This window comes from Panicum virgatum, chromosome 5N, assembly GCF_016808335.1.
Source record: "Panicum virgatum strain AP13 chromosome 5N, P.virgatum_v5, whole genome shotgun sequence".
In the NCBI taxonomy this organism is placed as follows: Eukaryota; Viridiplantae; Streptophyta; class Magnoliopsida; order Poales; family Poaceae; genus Panicum; species Panicum virgatum.
In genome coordinates, this window is record NC_053149.1 from 51141050 (window position 1) to 51169048 (window position 27999).

Genomic DNA, 27999 nt, shown 5'->3' on the forward strand with positions numbered 1-27999 from the left:
TCTGACTTCTGGAAGAACAACGCTAGTAACAGACGAAGTCAGTTGACTAGGATTATTCAGAGTTCAGACGGGAGCTGAAGTGGACAAGGATCGACTGGCTGGGCTTTGCGTTTCCCAGCCCCCCTTGAATCCTTCCAACAGTAGCTTTGTCAGATGGAGACCAGCGCAAACTCGCAAATATAATAATTGAGACCGGTAATATCCCGAGCAACCCCAGGAGTTCAGGTTGGCGTTTCTGAACTTGCACGGAAAGATTCCATACAAGCTCTAAGCATCTCGGCACAAGTACCCCACAAAGAAAGGAAAACAAGATGAAGTTTAGTAAAAAGAAAAAAAAGTACACTTCACCATTAACCTATGTACATTTGACCGGCTTTTGCTTCAGTTCAGAGCGAAAGTTCATAACACACAATTTCCTTCTTGCATTGGTACAACTATCTCTTCGACAATACAACAGGATACATCTCTTGTACAAAGAACATTAGTACAGATAGTAGTACATAGATATTCAAAATAAAAAGGGACAAATACATAGCAAGAACAACAGAAGCATCCGCTACCACAAACCATATAGAAGCATAACGAGCATCAAACAGTATCGCTATTCACAAGCTAGCTTGGTGCCAAAGCTGCTGAGGCTGATGGCGAAGGCTTGAAACGCTGAGAGTGGTTGCCGATAATCCATCGTGAACATATCGTCGTCGACCTTACCAAACTGCAGAAGAACTGTTTCCTCATCCACGGTGCCAGCAGGATCACTGGGGTCCGCAGAAGCCACAAGCTGGAAATTTTTGACTGACGCAACTGTCACCCGACCGTGGAAGTTTAAGCACCAGCACTGCAAGTGCTCATGCCAACGGGGTGCTTTATTTCGTAAAGTTGTGGGCCCTATGGGCCTCCTGAACTTTGTCTTGAGTGAGTTTTCCCAGGTCTCCTGAGCTGAAGGGCATTCAAGACTGCAATACATTCGCCTGGGACCCCTGGATTTGAGCAAGTTGTATTTGTACGAAACCTGTCCAACTTCATAGTTGCCTGCTGAAACTTGGGGACTGATTCTTCTGCTTCCAAAACGCCGACTGGATCGACTACTAGATGCTTTAGCACCATCATATGGTGGCTTGCTATCATATATTTTGAAATTTGTCCCCCAGAAATCAGATCTAAACAGGTTGCAGAAGTAGAATATACATTAGTATAATAGGGTTCAAATTCAAGCATGATGGAACATAGTAGGAGATCAACATTCTATTTCTTTTTGGACAGAGGAATGAAGCAAATGAAAAGTGTCAAATGACGTAACATACGACAGTGAAGTGCTGGCTTCTAGATCCAGCCAGAAATTGGTAAATGAACTTCTGTAATACGACAGCAGAGCAAGGACACACTGGGGTTTACTTAAGCAGTAAACTGCAAGGGTGCAGTGGATTCCATGTGACTGTATCAAGTGCTAAGACCAAAGGCCAAGTAATCTATAAGGCATGCTAGCAGGTTCAGGGATTCGTTCTTCCAAAGTGTATAAAAATGTTGTACCATGAAAACCATTGGTTGAAGAGTAAGACAAATCAAAACAAAGGACCAGTTGGGACTCATAAGTCCTATATGTTTATTTGATTTGTGCATCCTAAGATGTGTTCATGAAATTGAAGTCATTTGATAAATACATGATGTGTATGCCACACCTAATTGCATCCAAACATGTTACTTTCACCAACCAATTTATAAGCAGGCCAGCAGGGTACCAACAATGATCATGGAAGGTTCAGGATAACTCCGGAATCATGTTGACTTTCGACCTCACCTCAGTTTCCCCATGTATGCATTGCTCCCTTGTGATAGGTCCTCTGCATCAAGGGATATAATGTACTCAGTATGGGGACCACGCCTAAATCTTCTAGCAGCCATGAGAAATTTCCCTTTATCCATAGGAGCTGTCAGACACAAACAATATGCAGTAATCATTAAGCATATATGATGATGAAAAAGGCTAAGAAAAATACATCTGATATACAAATGTTATGGTGATAGGTCTATGGAAACATAAAAAATCAAAGTGTAGGACTTTAGGTGTATATGCATCAAGTTTGGAGCGCGCAGTTGTGCATTTCAAAACATTCTACATAAAAGAAGAAATGTAGCATATGTTCCAATATGCACACAAGCAACATTTTCTGCAGAAATATGATCATGGCGTGTCCTCTGAGACCTTTTTGAAGCTTAAGAGTGGCTCAGCTTAGGCGTAGATGCACCTTGGTTGAAAAGATTGTAGTCACTCGTAAGGAAACAATTAGCATGGCCATACATACACTTCATCACTAAGCATTTGAGGGTAAAAGATTGTCAAATATAATGTGAAGTGCTATCATTACCATGAATCCATGATGCTATAGGACTATAAGTAAATATACTAGTACAGTGTTCGCGGACTGCCCATTCAATTTCATTATCCAGTCTACCTTAGTTTTTTTCATCATCACAAATTGACCAAACTAAAAATGCATCACGTGGGGCAGGCAAAATAAATATATAATGCAGGAAGCAATCACTTTTGGAAGTGAACATGCCAGATTTCCACTAGAAAGAATGCACCATGACTTAAGATTAGAAAACAGAGTTTATTCTCTTGAAGTGAACTTCAGATTGATGCATAAATATGCAACATAAGGTAAGTATGAGAAAATCAACATGATAGTCACATCAATCATGAACTTACAATTTGTGAAGCCAAGGTAAAGGAGGAATGTAGAGTTCTTCTTATTCCGCTTGATAAAGCACTGCATTGGGAGCTCCCTTGGCCCTGGCTGTGTTTTGAAAAAAAAAATGGTGATTTAGGCACACTGACACATTGATGTCAAATAAGAAACTTCTGGAACTGAAGTCCTAAATATCTGAATCGCTGCATCTGTATATATCAAAATAGCTAGATGCCACATTGATGCGGAAGAGAACTATCCCGAAATCCCCTCCCCCACCTCCAAACACTACTTTTTATGACAAAATACTTGAACTGTACCAATAACTGGACATTTTTTATTGCAGAATGTTTCGTGAACCCACAGCCATCGCAAGCCTCAGTGCCTCACTGAAACCACCTAAGCAGAAAAACTGAAAAACTGCATATGAGCAGGCAGCTACAACCGCAAACACTCATCGAAAATAGTACTCCTATCAAACCAATTGAAGGTATGAAACAAGACAAATCGACAGATCCTGTCGGTCCCAAATTTGGCCAGACAAGAGGGTGCCACAAAAGCTAAAAGGCAAATTCTATAGGACATCAATTCGTTCGGCGATGTTATACGGTGCTGAATGTTGGCCTACAAAAAGGCGACATGTCCAGCAACTGAATGTAGCAGAGATGCGGATGTTGCGGTGGTTTTGCGGGCACACAAGGAGAGATAGAGTCCGGAACGAAGTTATTCGGGGATAGGGTCAGGGTGGCACTAATTGAAGAGAAACTTACCCAGCATCGGCTGAGATGGTTTGGACATGTCCAACGAAGGCCTCCTGAGACGCCGGTGCGTAATGGGGTTCTTGAGCGGGTCGATAATGTAAAGAGGGATAGAGGTAGACCTAAACTGACATGAGATGAGTCGGTTAAGAGAGACCTTGAGGATTGGAATATCTCTAAAGAGATAGCTTTGGATAGGAGCGCTTGGAGACTAGCTATCAATATGCCTGAACCTTGAACTTATATCTTTCGGGTTTCATCTCTAGCCTATCCCAATTTGCTCGGAAAAAAAGGCTATGTTGTTGTTGTCGTAGGAAATCGCAGCGTCTTACGGCTGTAACTGGTTGACCAAAAGTATGCTGTGACCAAATTCGTTCCTTAAACCTCACAGAACTACCGTAACCAACGCCTCAATCCCATCCCAGCACAGGAGCTTCGCCAAATCACGAATCTAAGGACAAAAATCGCATCTCGGAGGGAACCCTTCTCAAAATCATCGACATGACAAGAGGTATCCACAGACCCCCCCCCCCCCCCTCACCAACGTCCACTGGACACCGAATCGGCGCAGCAACCGAGGAGAGACACCCTACTGGCCAACGCGCGGGCGCCTAGCACAGACCGCGGCTCCGCCGTCCTCACCTGCTTGAGCGATGAGGGGAAGGTGATCTTGCCGGACTCCGCCGGCGGCCGCACGACGGCGACGGCTGCCTCTCGCCACCGGCGGCACACGCAGGCGCAGGAGACCACGTCCTTCCGCGCCGGCCACCGCTCGCAGCCGGACGCCTCGACGCGCCGAACCACGTCGGAGAGCAGCTCCGGCAGCAGCCTCGCCCACCTCTCCTCCTGATCCTCCGCCTCCGCGTCCGCCTCCACCACCTCGGCCATCTCGCCGCGCTCCGGTGGCGGCGCCGGCAGCGGCGCAGCTTGCCGAGGCATCCCCTCCCCCGCACCCACTACTACTGGTGCGTCTCCACTAGGTCGCGGGCCTTTCCTTTTCTTTTTCTGGTCTTTCTCTCTCCTTTTTTTTTTTCTTCTCTAGCCTGTGTACTCAAAACCGCGTTCGGCTGTGTACACAAGGCAGAGAAACGCCCCACTCTGCTATTCTACTTGTCTGGACCGTAGAGAAGTGGATTGTAGATCACAAGTACAGTGTAGAATTGTCGTATCTCGCCGGGCTAAAATGATACATGGTCGTAAGCTAAACCACGCAAAATGCAAGTTATATATATATTGGATCATTGGATTAATTTAAAAAATTAATAAAATAAACTAGAATGATGTTCCGCGCAAATAATTTGGAAGGAGAAATTAACTAGAGTGACATACTATTCTAATTAATTAGCTAACCCATAAATACTATTGCATATCCAATTACATCCTTACGTGATACTTGGCTCAATTTGAAAAATGAGGCTAACAAATTTAGGACCTACACTCTTTATATTTCAAAATATAGCCTTCTCTATTTATTTTAAGTAATTCATTTCAACTTTAACTAGTTTATAACTAATATAATATTACTTCTATTTCATCCACCATAAAATATTTGTTTATAGTGTATTTATCTGATATTATGTAATATTATATATTTCTTCTGCAAACTTTATAATTTAATAAAGTAATTTTTTTGAAGGATGTAAATTAAAAAGGTTTGATTTAAACAAAGCTGAAGGACCTGTAACGGACGAGTTCTAACCCGCCCAAAGTTTATGCTTCTACCTTCTTCGGCCCAACCGGCCCAATGGCCCATACGTAAATATCCTTTGTCAATCTAATCCTCAATTCCAGTCTTCCTCCAGGATCCAAGCGCAAGCAGGCGAGGCCGCAACCGCAAGGCGGGAGGGGATAACGCCGGAAGCAGGCCGCGAGCTGGAGCAAAGCGCTTCTTCAGATTGCTTGAGCCTCAGGTTCCTTCCTGGTCGTTCTTGCCTGATAAGTTTATCGGCAGGAATCTTTTCTGCAAAAAGCAATGCACTAGTGGGTTCAGCTCCGCCTGTGGGGAATGGCGCCGCCGCCGAATGCGAGCATGGGGATGCTCAATATGGGTGGCTGCGGGGCTCTCCTCCCCACTACGCAGCCTAATTCCAGCCACGGTCGCGGGTTCTTGGTTCCCGGGAGGAGCGTCTCGGTGTTGCCACTGCGCTGGGGTTTGGCGAGGAAGAGAGGCCGGGTTCTTGATTCAAGGACTGACGGTGCTGTGGCTGGTGGCGAGGCCGGTGCTGGGTCGTCAGACCTGCGGCACATCGAGAAGGAGCTGACGTTCAGCCCGACCTTCACCGACTATGTGAAGATCATGGAGTCGGTGAAGTTGGACAGGTTACATGGCAGTGATTCAGATGGCCGGAGTTCGAGGAGAAGGTTCACGGGCGATGGTGACCGACGAAGGGATGGGAGGTCTAGTGATGCAAGGAACAAACCATTTGATAGGAATCAGGGGCCTCGGAGGGACAGGGGGAGTGACAGAGGTAGAAGAGTGAAATTGGCAACTGATGAGAATCAAAAGGATGTTAATGGATTGGTGGAGAGGAGAGCAACTGGTGATGTAAAAAGTAGTCGCCGTGGCCAAGGAGAGGTTGAAGAATATGTGCAAAGAAGAATAATTCGCGGTGACACAAGTGGAAATGGAGGCAGTGGGCAGCCCTCATCGCATACGAAGGCTAAAGATACTAGCAGTAGTATGTTTGATCACCAGTCAGTGAGGAACAGGCAAACTCAGTCAGCTGCAGGGAGAGATTTAGAAGGGCAGGTATCATATACTCAACATCGGACTTCTGCCCTTCTGAATAACAGAATTTCATCAAAGAATACCAAGTTTCAAATGGGAAAAGCAGACTTTACTAGCACGAGTAGTAGTCTTGACTTCAAATATCCTGGAGAGAGTACATCTTCTGATACTGAGGTCAATGCCGATAATAAAGTTCAAAGACACCAGCAAAGAGTAGAGAGTTCAGGGAGAAACCTTGTAGCGCGTAGATTTGGAGAGGTTGACAAGAAACCTATTGTAAGCAAAAGATACGGGAATGTGCAGCCAGTGCCTGAGAACGATAGCCATTCAAGTGATAGTTTGAAGAGCTATAAACCTAGAAAAATTCAAATGCAGAGAGGAGCAAATGTTAATATGGGGAAATTTGTTAGGAGGGATGCTGAAGCTACATACATTGATGATAGAGCTGCTTTCAAGACTTTTGAGGTATTCACTGATGTCAGGAATAGGCCACGGATTCTTCGAATGGAAATGGAAGAGAAAATACAGAAGTTAGCTAGTCAGTAAGTCTTCCAAATACTTGGTTTGTTGAAATGTTTGAGTTATGTGGTTTAAGTTGAACATATTACTCTTCTCTAATCTGAAAAAGTTGGACCTTCACAATGGTTCGTATGTAACCTTTACCATGAGCATCACTTTCTCTCCAATTCTCCAGTTTTGACTTTTTTTTACTTCCTTTGCAATTCTTCACTTTCTTGCATTACCGATTTGACCATTTACTACCAGCATTCATATTAAATATATGATCATGCTGATTGGTTTGGAAATTTATTTCCCATTCAGATGATGAACAGACATATTTTTTTTCCTTTTTATAAATAGCGCCTATGAACTTACTGAGCTTCTAGCAATCCTTATGGTTATTTATTTATTTTTCGAAGGCTCAATGCAACAGATGTGAATACTCCAGAGTGGAAATTCTCAAAAATTATTCATGATGCACAAATCAAATTTTCTGATCACTCCATCCTAAGGATTGTTCAAATTTTGGGTCGATACGGAAATTGGAAACGTGTTTTGCAAGTTGTTGAATGGCTTCAGTCACGCGAAAGGTTTAAGTCCTACAAGAGCAGGTAAAGTAATTGGTCGCTCATATATGCTACCCTCTTCTTAGATGTTGTGCATTCTAGCTACTGTTACTAATGTGACGTCAAGCCTTATGAATGCAAGGCTAAAGTAGTTTATTTAAGTTTTCTTGCGTACCTTCACATGGCCTTAAAGACTTTGCATCAACTAGATATAATTTTAGCAAACGGAATGCATGTGACATTTATAATGTTTCTATCTGATGTAGGTATATTTACACAACAGTTCTTGATGTTCTAGGAAAGGCAAAGAGACCAATCGAGGCATTAAATGTATTTTACACCATGCAGGTATAACTAGTTCTCATCTTTGCCTTATGGTTATGTAGACCTAATCTGACCTTATTCAGATATCATTTGCAGAAGCAATTGTCATCTTATCCTGACATGGCAGCTTATCATTGTATTGCTGTTACTCTTGGGCAAGCTGGTCTTGTGAAAGAGCTATTTGATGTGATTGATTGCATGCGTTCTCCTCCTAGGAAGAAGTTCAAATTGGACCCTCTTCAGAATTGGGATCCTCGCTTGGAACCGGACCTCATTGTATACAATGCAGTGAGACATTTATAGAAAATTTTTATGTGCAAGAGGATTTAATAAACGAGGAAACAACATCTTTAGATCTTGGTCATTTGATCTTCAGTAGTACATTAACTAGCTCTATCGCTTTGCAGGTTTTGAATGCTTGTGTGCAACAAAAGCAATGGGAAGGGGCATTTTGGGTACTGCAACAGTTGAAAGAGAAGAATATTCATCCAACAAATACAACATATGGTCTTGTTATGGAGGTATGTTAATCTTGATGTTACATGCGATTATGTGACACTCAGTTCTTGTGCTCTCCATCTGAAACCCAGTTATGCTGGTCCTGACTGATGCTTCTGCAGATCCTCCATTATTTTCTGAAGATAATTAAGGAGCTTGTTCTTGTTGAAATCCATTGATTTTTGTTATTGCTTCTGCACTTGGCTCTTGTCTGATTTCCACAGTAGCATATCTTTTTTATGTATCTTTGGCTCTGTTCTTTATGTAGCGTAATCCCTTTGCAGTCTATTTGAACTCTCCTGTACTGCAGGTAATGCTTGTCTGTGGAAAGTACAATTTGGTGTATGAGTTCTTCAATAAGGTGAAGAAATCGTCGATACCTGGTGCTCTCAACTATAAAGGTTCTTCCTACAACTTTAACTTGATTATGTTACAATGTATAATTGACATCTCAGACCTGCTGCTGTTTGCAGTTCTTGTAAATGCACTTTGGAGAGAAGGAAAGATAGATGAAGCAGTAATGGCTGTGAAAGATATGGAAAGGCGTGGAATAGTTGGTTCAGCTAGTCTGTATTATGACCTTGCTCGGTGCCTTTGCAGTGTAGGGCGGTGCAAAGAAGCACTTCTCCAGGTTTGTACTTTATGAAATGTAGTTTGTATGCAATTCATATGTCATAGCATTTGTTTACACAGAAATTAAATTGTGCTCTGGTCATTCTGCATTAGGCATGCTGAAGAATAACTAATTAAGCTGCATGCTAGGTTTCAGCGATGCTGTATTGATTTGAATCGTTCCTTGTAAATATGTAACACAATATTTTCTGCAATGGATAGAGTTTCAGGGAACAGAAAATATAGTATTCCAAGGCATCTCTGTCTACTGAAAGAAACACTGTTGATAGATGCATAAGCAAGATGCAGTTTTCTGCATACTGAAGAATAACTAATTAACCATACCTATTGTTGTAGTAGGCACATGTTCTGAGCTGTTACCTTATACATCGGAACATAAGGCTGGAATTAGGCTCTGAACCTATTCCGATCCTCCAGTTTTCTTTGAAGATCTTCTGATTTGAGAAAAGTTGCAAATCCTATTGAATAGAACTCTTAAATAAACAAGTCTTGCAGCACATGGAAGTATAATATCTGAGCTCCTGGTCATCATAACTCATAAGAGCTGACAGATTACTATTTTTCAGGCCACTGCTCAACTATGACTTGTCTGTCTATGAATCCCAGAGCCATCATTCTGTTATCGGTCCATGCCTTCAGACTGCTTGTTTTGTCTCACTAACTTCTGTCTGATGACAACCTCACTGCAGGTTGAGAAGATATGCAAGGTTGCCAACAAACCACTGGTTGTTACCTACACAGGACTCATTCAAACTTGCATAGACAATGGCAGCATGGAAAATGCTAAATACATATTCAGCGAGATGTGCAACTACTGTTCACCAAATACTGTAACCTGTAACATCATGCTGAAGTCTTTTCTGGAGCATGGAATGCTTGAAGACGCGAAGGATCTAATCCAGGATATTCTGAACGGCAGGATAAGGAGCAAAGCGGATTCGAGCCAAACTGCAACTGCCGACAAGTTTACTTTCAATACTTTCATGGAGGCCTGTGCTGCAGCACAAAGGTGGGATGACTTTGAGTACGCATTTCGTGAGATGTTATCGAAAGGGTACCATTTCGATGAGCGAAGGCACTTGCGTATGGTACTCGACGCTTATAGGAATGGAAAGGTACATATGTTAGCAGCTATCGCTTGCATGAACCAGCACATTGTTTTTCATGTGTAGGCGTGTAGCTGCTTCAGTAATCAATTCATATCTCACCCAAGTAGTTCATCACTATCCAGGAAGAGCTGTTGGATGATCTATGGCGCTACCTGTGCCATCACAACCGTGCCCCGCCCGCCCCTGTCATAATGGAAAGATTTTGCCTGAAACTGGCACAAGGCGACACGATGGCGGCAATCTCCTGCGTCAGCAGGTTCCAGGAGGGCAAGATACAGAACACGTCCTCCATGTCGTGGCTGAATCTACTGAACCGGAATGCGGGCCGCTTGAAGGACGAGCATGTTACCAAGTTAGCCCATCAACTCAACAGCTTCATTAGCTCGAGGAGTTCCTCTGATAACATTAGCTTGTACCAAAAAATTCAGAGTAGCTGTACAGCGTTCCTTTCTGGTGCCACCCTTGTAGAAAAGGCGCCTTCTGACCAACAGATGTCTATGGCTTTACATCATCCATAACTACCGCAATCCCATTCAAGTATATTGCATTCAGCGTCTGGTTACGGGGTCGAAACCGAAATATTCTTGTCACTGCATAGGCTTGTAAGAGATGTAGCTCCTGTTATAATGGAAAGGCTGACCTGGCAGCATTCATATTTCATAAGCATTAGAGCTGGTTGGTTGGTTGGTTATTGTTGCACTGAATATTGGCAGAAGAAACATTCAGACAATTTCGATAGATGTCACATTCTGGGTGACGCGTCTGCCTCATCCTCCCGGCTCCGCGCAGGCGTGCTCCTTGTGCGAGGCATCGGGTTCGCACGAGCAAGCCGTCAGCTTTGTTAGTTAATCTCCTCCAGTCCTCGAACTAATGGTCATAGGAGGATTGCGACGATGTCAGCTTTGGCGTCGGTAGAGCACGAGGATTATGGCTACATGGGTGGAAATTTCGGGGTCAGTTTGGCATGCCGTCATGCCATCGCACACTGGATGTAAGTAGTCGGTTGTACTCCAGTTGCCGATGGACCGGCGACGGTCTACTTCCTCAATTCACAAAAGAATAAAATTATTGGATCCAACTAGTTCAAGTTTGATCAAATTTATTATTTATAGTAAATAGTATTAGCACTTTTATTTTAAATAAATTTATTATGAAAATATATTCTATAACTAATCTAGTAGTACTTATTTTGCGTCATGAGTGTTATTATTATTTATATAACTTTAGCTAAAGTTTGATTTATTGAAAACCGGAAACAGGGGGGCGCTCACCCAGCGATGACATGCGGCAAGACTGTTAGCCCCCCCTCAATCACTGTTTGCCCCCCCCTGATCAAATCCTGGCTCCGTCCCTGACCGGAAATTGCATTCTTTTGTGAACAAATTGCATTCTTTTGTGAACAGAGGGAGTTGTATACTAGTATTGGAGTTTCCAATGTGTCAATGGCACATTGGATTTGCAGTCTACGTAAAGTGTTAACCACTGTTTGTTGGCACATTACTTACATGAGAACAAGTCTAAATCCATTCATCTCTAGGGACCTTCCATCTGGACGAAATTCCATGCCATCTCGACCAGGTCAGCTATCATAAGAAAACATTTAAGGTGAGACATAACCCAGATCAGCAGCTACAGCTAATTGTCGATAGCCCAAATATTAGTGTGTTTCTTAACCTGTAAAAAATCTGTTTTACTGCATTAAAGTTGAGAGAGAGAGAGAGAGTGAGTTGCAATTACGCGCGAACTTGCCCTGAAAAATGGCCAGCACGACGGTTGGCGGCAGCACGACGTGCGGCGGGCGAGATTTCCTTTCCTTCTTTCTCCCAACAGAAGAACGACGGGAACACACCGAATTTTTTCAGGGAAAAAAAGCAGGGATACGGGCAGACAGCTAAGCGGGCCCACAGCTCGAAGGGCATCGTCAGTTAGAGCATGGCCGTTTTACATGTTTTTGCAAAAAAATTTTGCGTGGGAATCTTACCAATTTGAAGTACTAAATGAAGTCTATTTACAAAACTTTTTATACAGATGGATTGTAAATCGCGAGACGAATCTAATGATGCTAATTAATCCATAATTAATCAATAATTAGCGATGGTTACTGTTGCATCACTGTTGCAAATTATGGATTAAGTAGGCTCATTAGATTCGTCACGCGATTTACAGCCCAACCATGCAAAAAGTTTTGTAAATAGACTTCATTTAGTACTTCAAATTAGTAAGATTCCTTTGTACTTTTTTGCATTTACGATTTTTTTGCGTTTATGAGATGAGAACTAAACAGGGCCTAAGTATTGTCTGACAATGTACAATAGCCAAATTATCTTTTTTTCTTTTTTTTATTCATTCACACTTTCTCGTTCTACGCGCATATAGGAGAGAGAGATTGAGTGGGAGGAGAGGAGAGAGGGTGGCAGGCGCAAGCGATCGGCGCGGCCAACGACGTCGAGTGGCCCTCTTTCTCCACATTTTTCTCTTCCCTGTCAGAAAGAGCAGGTCATGCACCCGGCGGTACGTCGATTATTGGACGTGCTCTTAGCTAGCTCGGCAAGAAAAAAAAATCACTAGAAATTCCCCTCGTTTGCGCGTCCCCACCTGCCCCCGCGCGGGCCCACCGCACGTCTCTTCCAACCCGAGCCAGCCAGGCGCGGGCGCGCGCGTTCCCCGCCTCCGCTCGCCGCCGGCCGCCGGCCGCCAGGCCGCGGCGCCGAACCACGGGTATGGGCCATCTCCGCGAGGTGATCGATTTCGTCGGCTCGTCTCAGAAATTTCAGTTCTGTTTTGCCCAGTTTTTCGATAGGTTCCCTCTTGCCTTGTCAAATACTCTGCGGCATTATTTTTCTTGTTTCCGAAGTAGCTGCAACCAGTTTGAGATTCTTGACCTGCTTTAACTATTCCCTTCCCTTCCTCAGAAATTTCTCTTTTCCCTTTAAGCGCAGCATTTGGCGACGTCGCTGAGAGTGAGATGTCCGGCCGCGATTGGCACCGGAGGAGGCTGAACAGTGTCAATGCGGTGCGGGCCTATATTTTATTGCCATATGTGATGTGATGATGAGCACGAAGGATTTTTCAAATGGGGGCCGCCGAATCCGTCGCCGGCGGTGACTAGTAGTGCGCTCGCGGGCTGCAGACAGAGTGGTTGCCCTGTTCCACCCTTGACAACGACTCGCCCTCGTATCTTATCCATTTTTTAGAAGTCCGCCTCTCGAATCATGGCGTGGAATTCGTCTTACAGGTGGCGGGGGAAGAATTCGCTTCCCATCTGTCGATTCTAAACAACGCGATTTCAGACACGATTGCAACCAAGGGGATGCGCCGTGAAATCTTCTTTCAAAGTGTTTTTTTTGTTCGTCGTCGTCTTATTCCGTCGTGTCGTGCCTGCCGTTCTTGGGTTCTTCTCCAACTACTTACCCGTTCCTCCAACAACGGGCGCCGCTGTTTCCCTCCTCCCTCTCGTCCTCTCTCCTGTTTCTTTCTCTCTTCTCCGTTCCCCCACCCGCCGCCGTGTAAGCACCCCTCTCTCTGCCCACGAATCCTCTTTTCAGTTTCTCGATTCGAATTGCGTGCGGTGTAAGCAAAATTGGCAGGCAAAAAGAAATAAGGCGCTAAAGCTGTTTGTTTGCTTTATGGTGATTGCAAGTTACTTCTGCTCCCCGTCGCCCTTTTTGTGGCGCATCTGAGCTGCTCCTGTCTGTTTTCTCTCACATGCAGGCGCGCAGCGGACGGGAGGCTGCCGTAACAGGGAGGAGCTCGCATCGTTGCAGCGTCAGGCGCAATGGCGTCCCCCCGCGCCTGACCATGCATTCTAGGTTGTTCAAGAGGCTCGCGAAGAGGATCATGTGACGACGCCTTGCGTCGTCTGGATCGTCGCGCGCTGCAGAGGAAATAGCGTGCGGGATGGATGGCTTCATTTCGTCGTGGATGGTGTTCGTCGCGCTGGCACTTTATCTCGCCGTGGATGGCTGCTCGGCTATCAACTTTGAAGGTACCAGCGGCGTCACCCCCGTTGCTTGGTTTCGGTGGTTGAGCTTGTGCGCTGACTTGCTATTCGTTTCTTGTGGCGTATGCAGGGGCAGCGCTGCTCAAGTTCCAGTCAAGGGTGGAGGAGGATCCACACAGCGCTATGGCAGGTTGGAACCCACGCGACTGCGATCCCTGCAGCTGGGACGGCATTCGCTGCGTCGATGGCAGGGTTGTGATGCTGTGAGTGGAATGCTCCCCTACTCTTCTTCTGAATGTGCAGTGGTTTGAAATTCCATATCACCATCTCATCATGAATGGTCGGTGTTCCCAACAATGAAGTTTCATTCCCTTGTTTAACGGGCCTTCCATCTGACTGCGGCTGCAGTTGCAGCAAGCAACGCTACAGTAACAAGTTTATGCTGCTTTGCTTGCTGTGGATGCAACTGCAGCCGCAGCAAGTACTACCGAACAAAGAGTGCAGTAGCAATGTTCTATTGTTAAATCAGCCTTGCATTTTTGCCTGTGCTTCCCATCGTTATTCTGCCTTGCAGTTATCATGGTTTGACTTTAGAATACATGAAAAATCGGTGTATCAGTTCTTTTGCGGAGTTTGTCCCAACATGAGCGTCCCTCCACTTTATAATCCGGAAAAGGCATGAAAGAAAGAAAGTTCTTCAATGATGACATACAATGATAAGGCTTTTAATGACTGGCTTAATAGCAAAAAAGTGATTTTATATGTTACTTACAGAAAATTCCAAATACTCTGGAGCATTAGGAGTCTAGTAATTAAAATTTGGTGTAGAATGCCCTTGAACTTGCTATTTGCTTTAAATTGTTTATACTTTTTTAGGAGTACAGAATAAAAGAAATCTTTAGCAGATTATGCCTTTTCATCTTTTGTTTAAATTATTGATCTTCCACCTTCCACGAATACATTGTGCAGACTCCCCTATATAATTGATAATTCCCAATTAAGCCTCTGAACAAGCTCGTTATTTGGTTTATAAGAGCGGTTTCTTGACTCAGCCAATATGGACATGTGGCTACAGCTAGTTTTATATGATTGATTGCCATTCCCGGTGGCATTTTTATTTCTGTGGTGTGTGAGTGTTTTACTATAGTTTTATATGATTGACTCTAAGTTACATGACAACTCTGGAGATTCAAAAGGGTGGCTGGTTTATATTAGTCCATTCAATTCCCTCAAAAGGATTATCATAGGCAAAATACTGTACTCTGCCTATATTAGATTTCAGGAACCATCATACTTTTGTACTCATAGTTTTCAGAAACCATCTTAGCCACTACTTATCATTGATGTTTCAGCTGTACTGGCTTATCAGTGATTCTCATAATCGCACGTTTTCATTTTACCAGTGAATTCTTGTTATTCAAGATGATGATCTTTTTTACACTGGAGGTCTTTGTTTTTTTTCTGGAGGATGTTTTGTACACTGCCAAATAAGATGAAACATTACATTTTTTTACTGATGCAGATGGTTTTTAAATATACTTGGGATTGATAAGCTGGTCCTACTCACTGTGAACTGTCTTTTCCCAGGAATCTGAAGGGTCTATCGTTAAGAGGCACCCTTGGTCCAGAGCTAGGAACTCTTGGCCATCTGAGGGCTCTGTAAGTATAACCATAAATTTCTATGTCCTTTCAAGCTTATGCAGACCTTTTGTTCCTTCTATAGTGCAATGATGTGCAGTTCGCCTGCATATTCAAGAAAAAAGTATAGTCATAGATTATTGCTTTCACAAGAATATAAATTGTTATTTGGTGGAAAACATTATTTTGGCAATTTGATAATGCAGTATTTGACTAGTTGCTACACCCATGACTGGTTTGACAATGACCACCTGCTATCCACTTGCAGTGTACTCTCCAATAACTTTTTCAGTGGACCGATACCTAAGGAATTGAGTGCTCTTGCAATGTTGGAGATACTGGATTTAAGCAACAACAACTTGAGCGGAGAAGTTCCACAGGAGATAGCAGAAATGCAATCTCTTAAGCATCTGTAAGTTTTCTGACTGATCAAATTTCGTGAAAATTTTTATCAGCAACAAAATGTCATGATATTTTACCACTTCTACAGGTTGCTTTTCAACAACAGCTTTCGATGGCCTCTGATCCAAAATTCCTATGGAAACTTTGATCAGGAAAATGATTTTGACATCTACGACTATCTTGGGAGAGGTAATATGAATCAAGGAGCTGAGAATGGGTAAGAAAATTATCTTTTGTAAATTCCCTTGAAGTTATCATGAATTTTCCCCTCTTATTTTTTATAAAAATATTATAAGTTGTTTGCATATCCTGATGGTAGCAGTTTTTGAATTTGGACCATTGTAGGTTAGAATCTGGTTCTTCATCAGAGGAGAACAAAAAGGACACCAGCAATCTTTCTGGTAATATGACTGCTACTAAGTTCAAGTCTATTTACTAGATGCATAAGCTATTCCATAAATGATGTGCTTACTTTCTTTTTCCAGCTCAACTTCCTTCACAATATGCAGCAAGAAATCCAGCTGCACATTTTAGCCAGCGCAGATTACTTCAGGATAGCAATCTTGCCGCACCTTCTTCTGCAAATGCTCCTGTTCCAGCTGCTGTTCCTGTTCCTTCCACTGGAACTGGCTCATTTTCAGCATTTAGTCCCAACAACGCACCTGCACCAGCTGTAAATTCCCCAGATAGTCCACCGACGGTCCCCAGTACTGCAACAGAAGAAGTTCCGAAAAGAAGATCCATAAAATGGGCTATCATTGTGCTGCCATTGCTTGCACTTTTGCTTATCGTCATCACATGTTTGCTTTTGCTATGCCGCACCAAGTCAGGGACAACAATTGGTCCATGGAAGACTGGACTCAGTGGTCAGCTCCAAAAGGCATTTGTGACAGGTAACGGTTTTATTTGTTATCTCGCTCAATTTTGTTTCAAGTAATTTATCTGGTGTGTGGAGAAGGCGAAAGCATTGTAGTTGCATCTCCTTTTCATCTTTGGAGGTTATGTTCCATAAAAGTATATGCAATTGTTTCACCGCTATCTGATAACAGTTTGCATACAGTGAAACAGTGTGTTGCATTAATTAATAAGCTATTGAGATTTATCTGAGGAACAAATTGCTTTATGTTGAAAGAGTGTCGAAATTATCTGTATGAACTGCCTCTCTCATTTGTGGTAACTTTTCCCACTTATACTTTAGGAGTACCCAAGTTGCAGCGCTCTGAGCTGGAAGGTGCTTGTGAGGACTTCAGTAACATTGTGGCAAGCTATCCACAATACACCGTCTATAAGGGAACCTTATCAAGTGGCGTTGAGATAGCTGTAGTATCAACTATGATTACCTCTAGCAAAGATTGGTCAAAACATTCTGAAGGGCGATTCAGAAAAAAGGTAATGCAATATTATGCCATTAGAGGAGTTACTCCATAGTATAACTTTGTAATTTTGTTAGTTGGCCTGAAACAAACTTGTTTTAACCTCTTTTTTCTTTATTTATGAACACATAGATAGACTCACTCTCGCGAATCAATCATAAGAACTTCATCAACCTGCTTGGATACTGTGAAGAGGAAGAACCTTTCATGAGGATGATGGTGATGGAATATGTGCCCAATGGAACACTCTACGAACACCTCCATGGTAAGACCTGTTAATGCTATCCATTTTTTTGAAAATTTACCCTCTGATCTTTATGGTCCAATTGCAATGTTTTCTTTGCCTTTTGCAGTTGAGGGATTTGATCCTATTGATTGGAATGGTAGGATGAGGATCATTATGGGAGTAGCATACTGCACTCAGCACATGCATGAGCTCAACCCTCCTATAACACACCCAGACATAAAGTCAAGTGCTATATTGCTATCAGAGGATGGAGCTGCAAAGGTACAAACGTGTCTATAAATGTTGCAGATTTTATTTCTTCGAATACCTGGAGACTGGAGATTTTCAACGGCATTTCTGTAACTTGCTCTCTGTCCAGATTGGATGACATGTAGTGAAGAAACATCATCCACTGAAATTTTACTCTGAAACCACTTTCAGGACTTTTTACAAATTAGTTTTATACCTTTGATCTGGAGTTCAAATATCCATATTTGGTTAAAAATATGATTTAAATGCAAACTTACCTACTGCATAAATTAGAAGAATCGTTTCAAGTTTGATTGTACAAGAACGTTTGATGAGGACATCATTCTTTGCTCCTTACGTTGGGCCCTTAATTCTTTCCACAGATAGCAGATATGAGCGTGTGGCATGAAGTATATTCCAGAGGAAATATTCCCAAGGATGACGACTTTGTTGATCATCATGAGCCAGTAGCAGCTGATATAGCTGGGAATGTGTACAGTTTTGGTCTGCTCATGCTGGAAATCATCTCAGGAAAGCCTTCATATTCTGAACAAAAGGGCTCACTTGCGAACTTGGTAATGACGACAATTATGATGATTACGTCACTTAAATCTGGAAAATACCAGTATACCACATAAGGCATCTTCAAGTAACATAAAATTTCACTCTTTCTCTCACAGGCTTTGGAGTGCATTAGGGACAACCGGAGCATGTCTTGTTTGCTTGATCCTAACTTGAAGGATCACAAAGAAAAGGACCTAGAAATCATATGTGAGTTGGTTCAGGACTGTATCCAAAGTGATCCGAAGAAGAGACCGACTATGAGAGAGGTCACCACTAGATTGCGTGAGGTACTATCAATTTCACCAGAGGCAGCAACACCTCGGTTATCTCCGCTTTGGTGGGCAGAGCTTGAGATCCTTTCAGTTGAAGCAAGCTAGCGAAATCTTCATTCTTACAGAAAAACTGAGGTTCTGTGCATACTGTAATGCAACCCTGTACATCTCTGCTGTATGGTTCCATCTTGTGTTGTAATTTTGGTGTCTGCTTGTTACTTTCTCCTCCCCTTGAAATTAATTGGCAGGTTCATTTTTCTCATTTCTTCCTCGGCTTCCCTCTGTATACTAAATCTACATGTGGTGGAAGTAGAATGCTTCAAGCGATCCTAGGACTGATTGACTGGTTGTAATCAGGAAATGTGCATGTACCATTCTTTTACGGAAATATATATTCTTTGATTGTTGATAAGAAAAATTATCTAGTGTGCACTAACTGTCCATATTGACATTTTTATTTTTTGCACTACACCAGCAACCCAGCGATATATTGTTTTTTTTTTGTTTCTGAGGGAAGTGATATATTGTTCTACCATTTCTATTTATTTTCATACATTTTAAAGGTAGTCGACAACCAAAATTGGTAGGATCTGAATTTGGGACCGAGATGTCCATATTGGGCACATTATTGTGACAAAGAGTAGACTGGACCCGGAACTTCCAAAGACAGTTTCGGATAGGGTTGTAATTCGGTTTTAAATAAGTTTTCTTTAGATTAAGAACAACTCCAAGAGACTCTATATTTTCCCTCATTATTAGGAACAAAAATTTTGATGAAAAATAACCTCCAACAGTTTCTCTAAGTGGTTATCCAAGTGTAGCCATCCTCTATTCCGCATTTCTGGCTAGCTAAAGCTAGATAACAAAAATAACTTTTTAGAGTGTACACAAGATATAAAAATATTATTGGAGAGTGGAAATATATAGAAAATAATTTTAATGCAGAACGTTCTCCAAATGATAATTTAGAGAGTGAAATTTATAAAAACCCTTGGGGATGGCAATACTTCACTCTACAAAATATAAAGGACTGGTCGATTTGGAAAGACATCCAGTCAAACTAAATTACAGCTTTTTGTTACTTTTTTCTTACCATCTACCTTACTTTTCCAACCTCCAATTATTGTTCATATTTTTTCTCAAAAACACGGGGGAGCTGTGTTTCATTTCATTAAGAAGAGTTGTTGTTCATGTTTGAATTCCAATAGACCGAACCACCATGTTGGTAGATACTCGCTAAGATGCACGGAATATGGCAACTCTATATATAGGCCGAAGTGATTCTAAAATAAAGATAAAATGAGCATCAACATTCAGTATACATTATTTTTTTTTACCATAACATTCAGTATACATTCTACCATGCTACAATGAGTAGATTGGAAATGCCGCTAATATGAGTATAAAAAGGTGTGCCAATGAACGCATATAAGAGTGTTTTATTTGTGTTTGGCCCGTGACATGTTTCACGTCAAGCGGGGGCGTGTAAGATAACATTGTTCCTGCCAAAGGATCAAAGTCTTGATTTGTTTTAGGTATGCTTCTATACCATTCAACTAAACTGATTAAGTGTAACCCAGCTATGTGATATTAGAAGGCCATCTTTGGAACAAATGAATGGAATCCCATATGAACCGAATCCTATTGATAAAAAGTATGATAATCCACATCTACTAAATTTTCAAAGCCATTTAGTTCTTTTTTTTTGCAAAGCATGGCTCATACGTGTATAAGCCCATTTTTTAAGAAAAGAGCTCATTAAACAGGAAGAACGTCCCTGATTTTGCTTGAAGAAGACTAGACGAGCTTCATTGGATCCTAGACAAAGGCACCTCACCATTGTTTGCTACTTTGGTAGCCTAGGGCCTTTTGTAGCCGGTACACATGGAGGTGGCACAAGTTCAGCACCTAGGATCTAATCCCTGAAACTAACCTGCCTCCAACGAATAAGAGCAAGTATTATAAGCGGTGAAGAGCTAGCAAAATCCGATGTGGAAGAGAGAAATCAAGAGAGAGATAAAAATAAGCACATAGCAAGACCCGGCAAAAAAGTGGGTGAAATGTATTGTGGCGGCCGCTCCCCCACTCCGACACTTTCACTTCGAGTCCACCACCACTGCTCAGCAGCTTGGTGACTTGGAGTTTCTTGCAGCCCGCGAGCAGCGTATTCATTAGTTTTGCTCTAAGTGATGGTCACACTAGCTAGAGCACTTTCCACGGTCGCTCCACTACCGGGCAAGTAGCACTCATGCCACCATGTCATCCTGCCCGTTACAAGCCTACAAGATTCGGCTAATTCCCTCACCCTAATTAGAGGTGGTAAATGATCTTAATTTTTAGTTTAGATCATTTAAGGGACGTATCTTAAAAGAGTCGGGCTCTAATCTTATTCAATTTGAAGCTAAAAATATTAAAAATCAAGTTGGATTGTGAAGAGAGTATTAGGGCTATGACCCATTACAGAGGGGGCCTATTTCTCGCGCACGCGGGTGGGCGCCGTCGCGTCGCACATACACCCCCCAACCTCTATCTCTCACGCCGCCTCGGCCCGCCTCCGTGTCCACCGTGGCCTCCGCCTTCGTCGGCCTCCTCCGCCGCCGGAACCACCTCCGCATTCCTCCTCCGCTGCCGCCTTTTCGCCTCCTCCGCGTCCACCGTCTCCGCCTCCACCAAAGCTCCTCCGCCGCCGAATCTCGCCGCCGCCGAATATTCTGCAACGCGCGCGTGATAAATAGACTCCCCCCACCCCACCCCCACACCATTACCACCCCTAACCCGAACCCAAAAACTCCTAGAAAAACCCTAACCAAAATAACCTAGATTTCCAATCCCAAACTTTAATTATCATGGGCCTTGAAAATTTCACTGTGGATGCAGAAACGTTTTGTCCCAAGTTGCCTTGGTCCGTGACGCTCGGCACCTCTTGTTAGGCCTTGTTTAGCTCACTTTGCATTTTGCATTTTTGTATTTTTGGAAGGGGATCTTCAACATTTGAAGTATTAAATGTAGATTAATCACAAAACTAATTACATATCTCATCTGTAAACTACGAGACGAATCTAATGAGCCTAAGTAATTCATCATTAGAACATGCTTACTGTAGCATTACTGTATCAATTTAGTGTCTAATCACGTCCTAATTAGGCTCATTAGATTCGTCTCGCGATTTACAATCAATTTGTGTAATGCAATTTATTTTTTCACTACATTTAATGCATCATGCAAATGATTTATAAAAATTTTGCATTTTGCGTTAGTAGTTGCATGCGCAAACGCAAATCCGGGAAAGCGACCATGCGGGGGCCATGCTGAAGGACACGAAGGCAGGAAAAAAATAGAGCAGGTTGCTTAATTTTGGCCGCAACAATGGCGCGTCCCTGCTTGGCCTTTGGTTTTCCAACTTTGGCTTGCTCACACACAGCATGACCCCCACCCGCGACGCTGGCAGCCCATCGTGCGCGCTCCTGTGGCCGGTGAGGACTGGCCATGCACGCGCGCACAACGCCCGCAGCAACGAAGAAACTCCGAGGCCTCCCCTCCTTCCTCTAGCCGTCGTCGTCGAGAGGCCGCAGGCAAGGCAGGCCGGCCACCTGCCTTGCGCGCCCCCCACGACCTCGGCCCCGTCGTCCTCCGGCGAGCACCGGCGGCAAGCCCTACGCACGGGCACTCCAGCTAGCTAGCTAGCTCTCACGAGTCACGACGCCTCGACCCTGCTCCCGCGCCGGCGTCGGCGCGCGCCCGTGCGCACGGGCGCGCGCGCGCGGTTCCCCCGTGACATGATCTTGTGATGGTTGGGGGGTTCCTCCGGCGCGGCCACAGCCTCGACAGGCTCCTGTCGAGGAGGCGGCGCGCCGTGTCTCCCAGCCCCTCGTTCTCGTCCTCGCCGTCGCCGTCGTCGTCGCAGCCGTCGTCCCCGCGCGGCGGCAGTGTCAGGGGCGGCATGGCGGACGACGACGATGACGCCACGACCGTCCCGCCGCTGCAGAAGCGGATGCTGTCGAGGAGCCACGGCTCGCGGGCGATCTCGGGCCGCCTCAACGACCTGCCGCCGGTGCCGGCGAGAACCGTCCGGGACTGTGGGCCGCCCTCAGGTGATCACCATTGCTAACAATCGACGCGCGGCAGATCAGATCTGGTCTGTTCCAAGAATTCCTCAGGCTGAGACTATGTGTCCTGGATCCCGGTGCAGACTTGGACCTGATGAAGGAGAAGTTCGCCAAGCTGCTGCTTGGGGAGGACATGTCCGGCACGGGCAAAGGGGTCTCCTCCGCTCTCGCTCTCTCCAATGCCATCACAAACCTCGCAGGCAAGCATTCATTTTTTCCTCCATTAATTAAAAAAATGGTGCTTCTTCAAGGTCCGACCACTTGCATAAATCTCCTTCATTATGGGAAAATCTGCAGCTTCCATATTCGGGGAGCAGCGCCGCCTCGAGCCCATGTCGGCCGATCGGAGGGCGCGATGGAACAAGGAGATCGACTGGCTCCTGTCAGTCACCGACCACATCGTCGAGTTCGCTCCGTCGCAGCAAGTATCCGAGGACGGGACCAACATGGAGGTCAGCCACGAGATCTCGATGCTACGCCGCCATTGATTCGATTCCGGCCATTCCTCACTCTGAAATCGCACCTGTAACCTCCTACATTTCCTCTCCTTGTCGCCAACCAGGTGATGGGCACCCAGCAGCGGGGCGATCTCCTCGTGAACATCCCGGCCCTGCGGAAACTCGACGCGATGCTCCTCGTAAGCAATGGTTGTTCATCTTTCCTTAGAACAGGCCGAACTCTGAATTCACACCTGGCGGCACTGTTTCTCTGTGCGTGGAACAGGAGTACCTTGACAGTTTCCACGAGCCCCAGGAATTCTGGTACGTGGCAAAGGACGCCGACGGCGGTGAGGACGACGACTCGTGCGACAAGTGGTGGATCCCGACGGTCAGGGTTCCTCCGGAGGGCCTGTCGGAGGCGTCCAAGAAGTGGCTTCAGCACCAGAAGGAACTTGTTGGGCAGGTGCTCAAGGCGGCCATGGCCATCAACGCTGATGTCCTCACAGAGATGGAGATCCCGGAAGAGTACATAGAGTCTCTGCCAAAGGTGATTCACCATGACATCCTCCCAACAATAAGTCTGCTAGAATCATGGAAATTCTCGAATGATTACAGTACAAATTTTGGTCTTGTCTGAACTCATCTCGTAGTCCTTTGTGCGCTTGTGTAGGTCAACCCTGTTTGGCCTGCATCAAGTTATGTCTGTAAACTGCTTTCTTCTTAATGAAATACGTGCTTAGGCACGTTCGCGAAAAAAATCTTGAATTTTGTTTGCTCAAAGCATATGCACAGATTCTGAATGCCTGTTCTGCCATGCATTACTGAAACGCTGAAGCCTTTTCCTCAAAAATGTTCCAAGGCGTTTTTCAAAAGAAAAGTTCCAAGGCTAATTCATCACCGCTGATCTTGCAGAACGGGAGGTCCATTCTTGGTGACGCGATGTACAAGATCATAACAGCCGACATTTTCGACCCCAGCGAGCTCCTGAACTCAGTGGACCTATCAACAGAGCACAGGATCGTCGACCTCAAGGACCAGATCGAGGCCTCTGTCGTCATCTGGCAGAGGAAGATCTGCAACAAGCTGTCGTGGGGCTCCGGTGTCAGCTTGGAGAAGCGAGAGGAGTTCGAAGAGCGAGCGCAGACCGTCCTCCTCATCCTCAAGCACAAGTTCCCCGGCGTCCCCCAGTCATCACTCGACATAAGCAAGATCCAGTACAACAAGGTGCCCAAGAGAGCCACCCTTTTTCGGACTTGCTAGTTGCTACAGTGCCCCTTTTGCCTGTGCCCCTGACTGGTGTGCTGATTCCTTTCAGGATGTTGGGTACGCCATCTTGGAGAGCTACTCCAGGACGCTTGAGAGCTTAGCGTTTGCAGTTTTGTCGCGGATAGAAGACGTTCTCCACGCCGACGCCGTCGCTCGCGACCCCAAGCGCACGAAATCAAGGAGAAGGACTAGCTTAGAGTCTCCTGTTCTTGACGCGGCGGCGGCGGAGGCCGAGAAGGAACAGCACCAGAATACCGTGCACTGGCAAGATCAAGACCTTGAGGATGGTGAGCGGCCTCCGGAAGCGTCGCCGGCGCCGGAGGCCGTCGTCGGTGGCGCAAAGCTGAAGAAGGTTCACCGGATCTCGACGAGGAAATTTCTGCACACGCAGAGACTCGACAGTATGACGAGTGGGTTGAAGAGCTTCTCGCACAGATAGCTATGCTGGGAAACTAACTGTTTGCGTGCATGGTCATGCTAAAACGGTGTCTTGTAATTCGGAAGGAAAAAAATTGTAAATAGCTCAAATTTATAGAGAGAGCCCAGGGGATGGGGATTGGCCAAGAGATGACATGTGTTCCTGTCTGATCTAGTTAGCTCGTAGAAACTGCATTTACTTTTCACGGTTCATGGAGAGCACAGCGTCAATGCCGGCCACACATGCCATGACTTCCGAGGGGTGGTGCGTCGAGCTAGACTCCACATTGCAATTCAGTTGGAAAGACAGGCTCTCGAGGACACAAGCAATCGAATATGACACCCGAATACCAGATTGCGCATAAATCAACAGCGGTAATAGGCAGCCTCCAAAAGTTTCGTCTAGTGTACATGGAACTGGATCTTGTCCATTGACAAGTTATTCGCGGTATGGAAGACGAGTTCAAATTAGACTGATGCCGACAACATTGCTGCGCTTTTACAAGAGCTGAAGCTGAAACTCCTACAGCGCTTTCAGGATCTCCTCAGCGCCAGAGATTGTGAACTGGCCACCTTCCTCGATGTTTGCAACAGTGACCTTGAGGTTGTCGGCCAGGAGAGCAAACCGTCTTGAGCGAATGCCCAATCCCTTCTCTGTCAGGTCAAGCTCAAGACCGAGTGCCTTGGTGTAGTTTCCTGATCCATCGGCTAGGAACTTCACATGCTTGTTCTCAGGGTATGTCTTTGCCCATGCCTTCATGACAAAGGGGTCGTTAACTGCAAACCACAACATAGTGAGTTATGTACTATTCTTGCACAGGTAGTTTTGATCAAGGTTATAACCTATAAGCATCACACATCAAATTAAGTGGTACTCATTCATTATGTGCTGTCACAAGTTCACAACAGAGCTACCTTACAGCCATTTAGAGCAATTAAATGCCACGGTTTCTGAAAGCAAATAAAAGTCTATGTTCTACGCACATGGTTCGTGCTCAGATCAAGATATTGCAGAAGGATTTTTTTAACGAAAATAACTGCTTTGGGATATATACATAGAAGTAAAGATAGGCCAGCAACCTACCACTGATAAGCAGGATTTCATCTACACCCTTGGCTTTGAGCTGCTCAGCCTGTGCAATGAAGCCCGGCACATGCTGCATGCTGCATAAAAGAAACACACAGAATAACACAGCCTGAGTACTTAGCTTTTCACAAAATGAAATGATGCAAAGATACAAGAGCAATAAAACTCTTAGCTTAAGTTAATGGTATTATCTACATTCTACAATATTGTTTGTTTAGCAATTTGTCATTGAAAACAAGCAAATTCATGCAGGAAAACCAGTTTTACACTGATATCAGGAATTAACTTACTTTCAGTTAAGCGGTCTAACTGTAAGTAACTAAAACTCAAAGCACATACAGTGACTTGCAAAAATTGAAATCATAGTTGTAAAAGGTTGCAAAGCACATACAGAGCTTCTTGACCTGGTTAACTTTGTAGCGTGTCTCCATTTTCAATTCACTAGGTTTTGTTTCAGTAATTGTGCATAGGTTTACTGTTTTTCTACAGGTGAACAGGTAATAGTTGTACGCGTGCTCACCATTCAAATGAGTGAATGACCAACAGTTGGAGCTACACATGTACACCAAATCATCACTTGAGGTGGTCAATATTCAATAGAGAGAGAAACCAGAAGCCATAACATAACCAACATCCCAGCCACGCAATATGTGGGTAAAACATTTTACATGTGAGACCCAAATTCTTGGTTCACCAAAGTACAAGGGAATTTTTTCCCCGGTAATCTAATTGAGCACACAAGAGACCGATCATTTCTGGGGTTCCAATAGTTAGCCTGAACTGGAAACAAGTGAACATTTCACCAGACCAATGCGCAACTCTCACAGCGAGGACTCTGAATTTGTGCTTTAATTTTTACAATTCACCACCTATGCTTGAGTAAGTGCGATCACCTTTATTTTTCTAAAACTATCCATTTGCCATGCAAACTACCAAGTTCATGAAGGTAACCAATTTTATGGTAATCGTAGATGCTAAGTTGTCTTTTGTTGAGCAATGAGGAATCTACACCGGAAATGGTGAAAAGAAAAACTCAAAGTAGAGCTGTAATTTGCAGTAAATCGAAATTGTGGTAGTCAATTTACTAGATAAAGTAAAGACATGCATGCAGGAAACTACAAGCCTGAAAGTTATACTGGCGCCTATCAGTATTCAATTTCCTCTGTTACAAAGACAACTGCAGAGGGGGCAGTACTTGCACTGCGGTTGCTGATCTCTCTCAACGATCAGCACCCGCAGAAAGCTCTCATCACGCATTATCTTCCGAAAGTAGTAGTTCTAGTCCGATGGTCCTGGATTCTAAAGTTGTGCTAATCGGACCAGAACTAGTGCTTCGACTCCAATTAGAACAGGAGCTAGTACTATGGGGACTCGAGTTGGATTTTGGATTGTGAAACCAACTAATTATTTTCCTCTTAATGAAATAGGTGCTCAGCCACGGTCACAAAAAACAAAAACCCAACTAATTAGTTCCCGAACACGAATTGAGGGCGCGGAGCTTTCCGTGGCCGATCTGTTTGCTAAACCCCAATCTCCAGTACCCAATCCGAATCCGAACTAACTCCTAGAGAATCACGAGTCCCAACTCGCAACAAGACCTAAAATCCCCCAAAACACGGGGCCGAAACCCCAGTCCCATTCCCGCTAAAGCGGAGCCACACGTGACCAAAATGTTACGAGAACTCCGAGAAAGAGGGAGGGGAAGGGACGGAGACTGGAAAAGAGGGGGGAGCACGGAGCAGACCTGCAGGTGGGCGTGAAGGCTCCGGGCACGCCGAAGAGGATGACCTTCTTGCCGGCGGCGAGCGCGTGGACGGAGACCTGCTGCAGCTGGTCGCTCTCGTCGAACCACCCGAGCTGGCCGTCGGGGAGGGAGTCGCCGACGGCGATCGGAGCCATGGCCGCGCCGGGGGATGCAGACGGGGACTCGACTGCGGCCAGGTGGAGTTGGAGTGGTTGGTGGACAGATGGTCTTCGCTTCGCTTCGCCTCCCTCTCCCCTCTCCCTGGGGGCTGGGGTATTTGTGGGAGGGGAATTTGCGGGGTGACAGGTGCATGTGGCCCCTAGTGTGAACGCATTAATTTTGGGGAATCTGATGTGGTGTGCGAAGCGAGCTGGCCGGGTCCGGGGAAATTTGACTTTTTTTAAAAAAAAAGTCAATTGGACTTTTTCGACTTTTTTATTCGGGGGTCAGACAGAGACTAGCCGCCGG

The 27999-nt window shown here is 44.6% G+C and overlaps 5 protein-coding genes across 7 annotated transcripts; 3 read left to right on the forward strand and 2 right to left on the reverse strand.

Moving 5' to 3' along the window:
* Positions 1-343: 343 nt before the first annotated feature.
* On the reverse strand, positions 344-4479 carry LOC120675226 (tubby-like F-box protein 1). The gene is made up of 4 exons (XM_039956339.1): positions 4091-4479; positions 2711-2798; positions 1799-1928; positions 344-1160 (listed from the first exon to the last, which is right to left on the reverse strand). The coding sequence occupies exons 1-4, from the start codon at positions 4385-4387 to the stop codon at positions 602-604; spliced, it is 1074 nt and encodes a 357-aa protein (XP_039812273.1). The 5' UTR covers positions 4388-4479; the 3' UTR covers positions 344-601.
* A 732-nt stretch (positions 4480-5211) lies between these two features.
* On the forward strand, positions 5212-10506 carry LOC120675228 (pentatricopeptide repeat-containing protein At1g30610, chloroplastic-like). Of its 3 annotated transcripts, none has more exons than XM_039956340.1 (9): positions 5212-6718; positions 7097-7288; positions 7510-7591; positions 7664-7855; positions 7975-8088; positions 8376-8466; positions 8539-8696; positions 9388-9813; positions 9930-10506. In XM_039956340.1, exons 1-9 carry the CDS (start codon positions 5454-5456, stop codon positions 10323-10325), a joined length of 2916 nt encoding a protein of 971 aa, XP_039812274.1. In that variant the 5' UTR covers positions 5212-5453; the 3' UTR covers positions 10326-10506. The 3 variants fall into 3 exon arrangements, with proteins under 3 accessions (XP_039812274.1, XP_039812275.1, XP_039812276.1); XM_039956341.1 differs by having other exon boundaries at positions 5224-6718; positions 7664-7843; XM_039956342.1 differs by lacking the exon at positions 7664-7855 and having other exon boundaries at positions 5224-6718.
* Positions 10507-13025: 2519 nt separating this feature from the next.
* LOC120675229 (protein MALE DISCOVERER 2-like) lies at positions 13026-18859 on the forward strand. The gene is made up of 13 exons (XM_039956343.1): positions 13026-13313; positions 13519-13792; positions 13878-14010; positions 15335-15406; positions 15654-15797; positions 15876-16004; positions 16133-16188; positions 16273-16680; positions 16986-17176; positions 17293-17425; positions 17514-17668; positions 18019-18210; positions 18316-18859. The coding sequence occupies exons 2-13, from the start codon at positions 13705-13707 to the stop codon at positions 18574-18576; spliced, it is 1962 nt and encodes a 653-aa protein (XP_039812277.1). The 5' UTR covers positions 13026-13313; positions 13519-13704; the 3' UTR covers positions 18577-18859.
* A 3371-nt stretch (positions 18860-22230) lies between these two features.
* Positions 22231-24847, forward strand: LOC120675231 (rop guanine nucleotide exchange factor 12-like). Its single transcript, XM_039956345.1, has 7 exons — positions 22231-22562; positions 22661-22777; positions 22875-23029; positions 23140-23214; positions 23301-23564; positions 23930-24241; positions 24333-24847. Exons 1-7 carry the CDS (start codon positions 22259-22261, stop codon positions 24720-24722), a joined length of 1617 nt encoding a protein of 538 aa, XP_039812279.1. The 5' UTR covers positions 22231-22258; the 3' UTR covers positions 24723-24847.
* A 188-nt stretch (positions 24848-25035) lies between these two features.
* LOC120675230 (peroxiredoxin-2C) lies at positions 25036-27815 on the reverse strand. Its single transcript, XM_039956344.1, has 3 exons — positions 27532-27815; positions 25785-25864; positions 25036-25477 (listed from the first exon to the last, which is right to left on the reverse strand). Exons 1-3 carry the CDS (start codon positions 27684-27686, stop codon positions 25224-25226), a joined length of 489 nt encoding a protein of 162 aa, XP_039812278.1. The 5' UTR covers positions 27687-27815; the 3' UTR covers positions 25036-25223.
* Between the last annotated feature and the right edge of the window lie 184 nt (positions 27816-27999).

Coding starts and splice junctions, on each gene's coding strand:
- LOC120675226 (XM_039956339.1), bottom strand. CDS start 4,387: ATGCCTCGGCAAGCTGCGCCGCTGCCGGCGCCGCCACCGGAGCGCGGC. Junction 2,799..4,090: donor TCCCCTCATCGCTCAAGCAG/GTGAGGACGGCG, acceptor TTCAAAACACAG/CCAGGGCCAAGGGAGCTCCC. Junction 1,161..1,798: donor GCATACATGGGGAAACTGAG/GTGAGGTCGAAA, acceptor CAACCTGTTTAG/ATCTGATTTCTGGGGGACAA.
- LOC120675228 (XM_039956340.1), top strand. CDS start 5,454: ATGGCGCCGCCGCCGAATGCGAGCATGGGGATGCTCAATATGGGTGGC. Junction 7,856..7,974: donor ACCTCATTGTATACAATGCA/GTGAGACATTTA, acceptor ATCGCTTTGCAG/GTTTTGAATGCTTGTGTGCA. Junction 8,697..9,387: donor GCAAAGAAGCACTTCTCCAG/GTTTGTACTTTA, acceptor ACCTCACTGCAG/GTTGAGAAGATATGCAAGGT.
- LOC120675229 (XM_039956343.1), top strand. CDS start 13,705: ATGGATGGCTTCATTTCGTCGTGGATGGTGTTCGTCGCGCTGGCACTT. Junction 13,793..13,877: donor CTCGGCTATCAACTTTGAAG/GTACCAGCGGCG, acceptor TGGCGTATGCAG/GGGCAGCGCTGCTCAAGTTC. Junction 15,798..15,875: donor ATGCAATCTCTTAAGCATCT/GTAAGTTTTCTG, acceptor CCACTTCTACAG/GTTGCTTTTCAACAACAGCT.
- LOC120675231 (XM_039956345.1), top strand. CDS start 22,259: ATGGTTGGGGGGTTCCTCCGGCGCGGCCACAGCCTCGACAGGCTCCTG. Junction 22,778..22,874: donor TGCCATCACAAACCTCGCAG/GCAAGCATTCAT, acceptor GAAAATCTGCAG/CTTCCATATTCGGGGAGCAG. Junction 23,565..23,929: donor ACATAGAGTCTCTGCCAAAG/GTGATTCACCAT, acceptor CTGATCTTGCAG/AACGGGAGGTCCATTCTTGG.
- LOC120675230 (XM_039956344.1), bottom strand. CDS start 27,686: ATGGCTCCGATCGCCGTCGGCGACTCCCTCCCCGACGGCCAGCTCGGG. Junction 25,865..27,531: donor GCCTTCACGCCCACCTGCAG/GTCTGCTCCGTG, acceptor TCTTTTATGCAG/CATGCAGCATGTGCCGGGCT. Junction 25,478..25,784: donor TGAAATCCTGCTTATCAGTG/GTAGGTTGCTGG, acceptor TGTGGTTTGCAG/TTAACGACCCCTTTGTCATG.